The sequence below is a fragment of the Trachurus trachurus genome (assembly GCF_905171665.1).
Source record: "Trachurus trachurus genome assembly, chromosome: 3".
Classification (NCBI taxonomy): Eukaryota; Metazoa; Chordata; class Actinopteri; order Carangiformes; family Carangidae; genus Trachurus; species Trachurus trachurus.
The window spans coordinates 29,998,056-30,004,166 of NC_139893.1; the positions used below are offsets into that span (position 1 = coordinate 29,998,056).

Below are 6,111 nucleotides of genomic sequence, written 5' to 3' on the forward strand. Positions count from 1 at the left end.
TCATCACTTCACTTATCCTGTTGGATATTTGTGCTAAACTGTGTCAGAATTGGTAAAGGAAATCATGGGTTGACATTCACACTTTAACCAGTTGATCCTCAAGTTCAAGTGAATATAGAGGGTATGCGTTTACGTCACGTTGCCCTCGCCAACGCCCCATTCGATCGGACTGAGTGGCAAAACAAGCGTCCCTCAACATGCTGGCGGATAGCGGTGGACTCATAAACTGGATAAAATATCTTATATTAAAACAAATTGATGTCAAAAGGAATCGACAACCAGCTCCCCAAAACCGTCTGCTCCACGGACACTTCCTGTAACACGCAGTGTGACCGCGGTACAGTTGCAGAGTGACTGACAGGTTGCTGTTACTGTGCAGAGGGACGAGATTACAGCTGTTACTGTCGTCCTGACCGTGACTCCCGACACTAAAACCCGAGCTGCTTATATTCTGGAAAAACTCTGACCAGTCAAACTGTAGGATGTGTTAGAGGACTAATTTATCTGTCTAAACATCAGAACTATGACACCTGAAACTGTAAACACAGCTGATCGATCGAAAAAAATGACCACTCCAGTGAATTTACTTTCCGTCATTGAGAACAGGTTCTTGAATGTAACTCGGTCAGAGTGAGACGTATCCTCAAGATTTTTAGCAGCTCTGTTAGTTTATGCATGCTTTACATGCTGGCAAAGCTAGACATGTCAGACTTGTGTGGGCTCAGAGAAAATCGCTTCGTTACTTGCTCGTTTTTAAACTTTGGCGGCTCTGCCACTCGTCTTTTTGCCACCCAGTGGACGTTCCACAGCGACTTCCGAGTACCGTGACGTCATGTGCATACCCTCTATTGACTGAGAATCAAAAGACACACCAGAATTCACAAGAATTGGACAGAACAATAAAAGTTCAACCCAAAAACATGACACCTTGGGCCCTGGTTGTCAAGAACACAGTTGTGTTTCTCTGTTATAGCGTTAACTGAAAGCCCTCTACTGATGACTACTTGGTCAATCTACGTGGAGCAAGGCTGAGCAAAGTCTAGTTAAGAGGTCACATGGAATGACAATGACAACAGCCTCCCACCGAGTCTGTGTCTTCATCGTCCTCATACAGCTCCATGTCTGTCCTCATGCTGTCCTCCAGGACCTCGCTCTCATCGTCCTCGCAGCCCACGAAGAATCTGGGAGCGCCACGCCGGCTCTCGCCCGGGCTGTTGGGCTCTGACATCACAGTCCTCCGCGGCTGCCCTCAGCATCCCACCGCGCCATCTTACACCAAACCACCGCCGGAGCGGGCCGCTGATGGGACGGCACGAGGCCTGGGGAAAGGGACGGGTCCACTCTGTCTGGGGCGGACAGCAGAGCCAATTGGTGAAGGTGTGTGAGGTAGACGAGCAGGATGAGACGAGATGAGCAGGGCTCAAGCAGAAGAGGATATGTGAGAAATAATGGAGCTGGTCAGTCGTCTGCAATGACGTCGTTACTCATGTTCCTCATTCTTCATTCACCAAATTCACATCTCATATGACAGCTTGGGTTTCTGACAAGCCTTCAGCAACTTGGAGCCTGAAGCTCCAATTATCTGATGACAGTCCTTTCCTCCATTTGTAGCAAGAGTCCTACAAGAGAAAGAAAACATCCAACGTCATTCATGCATTTCATTTGCATTATACCAGACTTGTCACACAATATTTTCAGACTCAGTGTCTGTAAATACAAATTCCTCGTTTAAATATTATGTTTTTCACTATTGATCACAGTTTTTGTTGTGGATGTTGGTTCGAAACATTCTGTATAACAGTTAATTTGTGACAAATGTCACACTAAGATTTTCTTCTACTTTGCAGTAATGCTAAAAATGTCCTAACATCTCTCTGCTTTGGGTGAAAAAAATGAGAACTGCAACAATTTGTTAATTAATTCATTTGTCAATCAACCAACTATTTTGATATCTGTTTTTGTCATTCTTTAAGAATGTCAAATATTTGCGAGAGTGTCTTGGTTGGACAAACTAAACTATTAAAGTCTTCAAATTAGACTGTTGGAAAAGCCATTTCGACATTTTCTAACCTACAGACACAAAAATTGTAAGCGATGAATTCTAAAAAAAAAAACACAAAAGATTACAGATATGAAAATAATCCCTTGTTGTAGATTACACAATGAAACAAATAAACACAACTCTTGGTTTCTTTCCAATTCAATTCCATTATGTTGACCTGTGTGGTTAAAAGAACACCATGTCCAACATGGCACATGTCAGCCGCCACTACGCCATTCCTTTAAGCAGAAGTGGCCTTGTGCTGAGCCTTGAGCAATAATTACTGCAGCACTTACTCTACTGTTACAACCCGTTTAACCCTGACGCTGCATCAGCTCTCATCTGCATCGCCACTAACACTAGTCAGTTATGGTGGCAGGACAAGTTGTACTGTAGAAAAACCACAAATAATCGCTGCTCTCACAGGCATCTGAACAACTAACACTTAACTTCATTAGGCTGAGTCACTCAAGGGCCAGGAACAACTATTTACAGTGGAAAATATTGTTTTTAGCATCAGCAGCCAAGACTGGGTCCATGTGAGATAATAAACAACCTAATAACTGCCCAAAGCTTTTTGGGATCTCAAGCTGAGGGAACACAAATAAGGCCAAGTTTCCTCCACACATTTTGATTGTTTATTTAAAGTCCCCCTGACCTAAAAACTCAGTGCTCAGCTAATCCTCCTGGGATCCAAATGTACAGTAACCATAACAGTAAACAATGTGGGTAATACATTAACTTGGGTCTGAAATGACTATAATAAATAACTGATTTGTTATAATAAGACAGAAAGTAATTTTCCTCCACAAACATGCCAAAATTAACTGTTTCAGGCCTCTCAAATGAAAACAATCATTAGTTAATAATTAGAGCCCTTTCCTTAATTATGCCTTATGGTGTCTTGCACCACCAAAGTGTCATTAAAAGGGTGAAAGAGGATATGTGGGGAAAAAATAACTGCTGTTTTTCACAGTTAAATAAATAATTTGTGATTTAATTTTTCCATTTAGCATAGTTATTACTCAAGTATAATACCTTGATGTTGTTGTTGAATGGGTGCACATGCATTAGAAGTAATGGTAAGTATACCCATTGTATTAATGTTTACCTGCTGCCTGGTACAGAAACTCATTCTCACACCCATTTTGGTGCTGGGTTGATTCAAAATAAACTCTTTCCATGCCTAAGTGGATTAGTGTTTCAGAGCTTGAGCATAACAGTTAATCTCCTCTTTTACACCTGCTTGCTCAAGATGCAAACAGGCCCACAGCTCCCAGTGTGGACACAGAGGTCGTGTCCTCTTTATTTTATGGGACTTGAGGCGACCGGCCATGCAGTTTACATTTCATGCTACGTACATGTAAGTCTGTTGTGGGGAGAAAAGCCTGCGAATCCATTTTATGCAGCAATGAAAAAAAAATATGACATGTTATTGTTGACCTTGACACACTCCAGGGAGGATTTTAATAAACCTAAAAGAACGTGGAAGTTTGCCAAGAGGAAACTACAACTATTCATCAGATACCATACCATTTAGGAGGACTGCAACAACAACATTCATTTAATCCACTGAGTACTTCCAAGTGGAAGAGTACCATAGTTTAACAATGAGAGAGAGAAAAGCCGACATTTCACTCGTGTTTAGCCTCTTCTCTCTCGTTTTTGCTCTCTAAGTGTTTCGTCCATGTAATTACTGCCTGTGATTTTGGTTCTCTCTTTCACCTCTCTCCACTTTATCCCACCTCTACCCCACCTTGAACCCGATGGCTCAGGCCTCCTTGCCGGGCCAGACTCATAGATCTACTGCAGAGCACCCGGATCTGCTCCACTGGAGCCTGAATCTGTGCCAGGAGTCAGGATTCATTTCAATAAAACTATTTATCATCTTATTCATGACTGTCAGAGCCTTTTGTACTCAAACTTTAGAGAGAATATCAAATACCAACAGTGACGAAATGTTGCTGCCTAAATAGACTTTTATTAATAGAGTGAAGTGGGAGTTTGGGTGTTGATTTATTGCAAAATCTTGATTTCTACATACCACCTATCTCTATTCTTTAGCGATGAATACTCCCTTTTCTTGCAAAATGGCTGATAAGAATTTCTAAGCTCTGTCTTTGCATTTGTCTACTTGACTCAGCAGAATGAATACAGAGTTCAACAATTAGACTACCGTACATGAGTTGCATGCAGGAGGCAATTAGAAAATAGTATCTGTACCATCTACTCAAGTAAACTACTGGAGAAAAACTGTGGAGAAACTAATACTTAAATAAACGGTAAAATTTGAACTAGGTTCAAGTTTGCATTTTTTTATTCATTCACTGTCTGATTATTTGAGGTGTTTAAATCAAATGACTGATTGATCTTTAATGCAAGTTTCTCAACAATGTTAATATTATTTGCACAACACCATCAGGGAGGTGTCTGAACATTGAGTCCTGTAACAGATGGTCTGGACCCTTACAAAGCCGCGACCTCGACATGCATCGTCCAATCAGTCTGTGATCACATGAAGAGCCAGGAGACGCCGAGACAGCCTAAATCCTCAGAAGACCTGTGGCACTGGCAGGTTTCCAAGATGCTGCAACAACTTGCCTGCCAAGTATCTGAACAACCGTCTGCAGGTGCACTGGGGAAGACTGGGGAAGCAGGAAACTAAACATCTTTTCATGGCATTCTTTCTCCCCCTCTTTTTTCTTTCTATTTACCGGTACGTTGGCTAGCACCTTTGCATGTTAGGACGAGTGCATGCGTATTGTATTCAGTCTGTAGACGCTATTACATCGACTGGGTGGACGAAAAGCAACACACCTCAGCTGCACTAGCTCACTGGTGTCAGCTATTCTCAGAAAAACAAGAGCGGCACCTGATGTCTCTGCTGGACAGGTTTAACCACGGGAATTCAACACACGAGGCGGGACGTTAAGTTACACTGACTCAAAATCAAATCAATCAGCTGACGATGACCTGCAGCTGACACTAACGTCTGTCGTTACCGCTACATTAACGTTACTACTCTGCAGTTACACTTGGCTGATGTTATGTCCAATATTATGGCCAAGGGAAGGGACGTCAAATTACGAAGACGGAGACACAGTAACGTTACAAGCTTGAACCACGAAATTAAGATAATTCAACTTGATGTTAGTGTGTAAAACCAATCTCCACGTCACTACGTCGTCACTTGGCGATGAAATAACCGTTAGCAACCAGCAGCGTAGAGCAAATTTAGCTGGTATTAGCCTCTGTTAGCATTCAGCTAACTCGTATCCAAGCTATGGAGACAGGTCTTTCAGGGCCTGCATTTGGGACGAACACTACATATCTGTGCTGTTATTCACATTAAGGCTTTAGACCGTAGGCGCTCGACCTTATTTTCTCGACTAGAGAGAGACATTTAATCGTGAACTCACAGAGTAGCTGGAGGGATTCAGTCGCTGCCATCAGCCTGCTTCCTTTACTCCTGACAGTTTGCCTGTGAAACCAATCTTAATTTTTTCAGGTTTGACGCACTGACGACGGACGTCTAAATCAACCAATAGGAGAAGCGAACCATCGTAAAAGGGCGTGGCCCAACAATCCAACCAGCCAATAAACAGCGACCTCAGCCAGATCTGGGGGTAGATGAATCTCGCAGCGGAAGAGCTCTGGCGCCCTCTAAAGGCAGCGTTGAGACCTTAATATAATACATCCATGGTTGAGACTAGCGGGAGGGAAACGGCGGTGTGAGATAAACAACAACTCCTACCCTTTTTACAGTCTATGCTCCTACCTTTTAGAGTGCTGCCACACAGCACAACGACGGTTATCAATAACAGGACGGGCCTAGAGTTTTCTGAATTAGCCTACATTATCCTTCACATATGCACATTTCCATGCATACACCTGCTCTAACTTAGGGTGGATAAGGGCCCAAAACAACTGCAGATGTAGGCCTATGATTGCAACAACAACAACAACAAAAAACAGCACAAAGGTACCATTATATATTTAAATGATATAATGGAGGTTTTGTTCTCATCACCAATGAAACTGCCAAATGGGTGTAAGCCCACAAGTAGCAT

General features: G+C 42.6%; 1 protein-coding gene across 7 annotated transcripts in view; it reads right to left on the minus strand.

Moving 5' to 3' along the window:
* ppip5k1a (diphosphoinositol pentakisphosphate kinase 1a) overlaps nucleotides 1–5,540 on the minus strand; it is a 31,199-nt gene extending 25,659 nt beyond the window's left edge. For all 7 annotated transcript variants that reach the window (XM_084001668.1, XM_084001666.1, XM_084001664.1 and 4 more), the window contains exons 1-2: nucleotides 5,461–5,540; nucleotides 1,085–1,619 (exon numbers count right to left, since the gene is read on the minus strand). In XM_084001668.1, the coding sequence (XP_083857794.1) occupies nucleotides 1,085–1,228 (144 nt within the window). In that variant the 5' untranslated portion in view covers nucleotides 1,229–1,619; nucleotides 5,461–5,540. The remainder of the gene's footprint in view (nucleotides 1–1,084; nucleotides 1,620–5,460) is intronic.
* Between the last annotated feature and the right edge of the window lie 571 nt (nucleotides 5,541–6,111).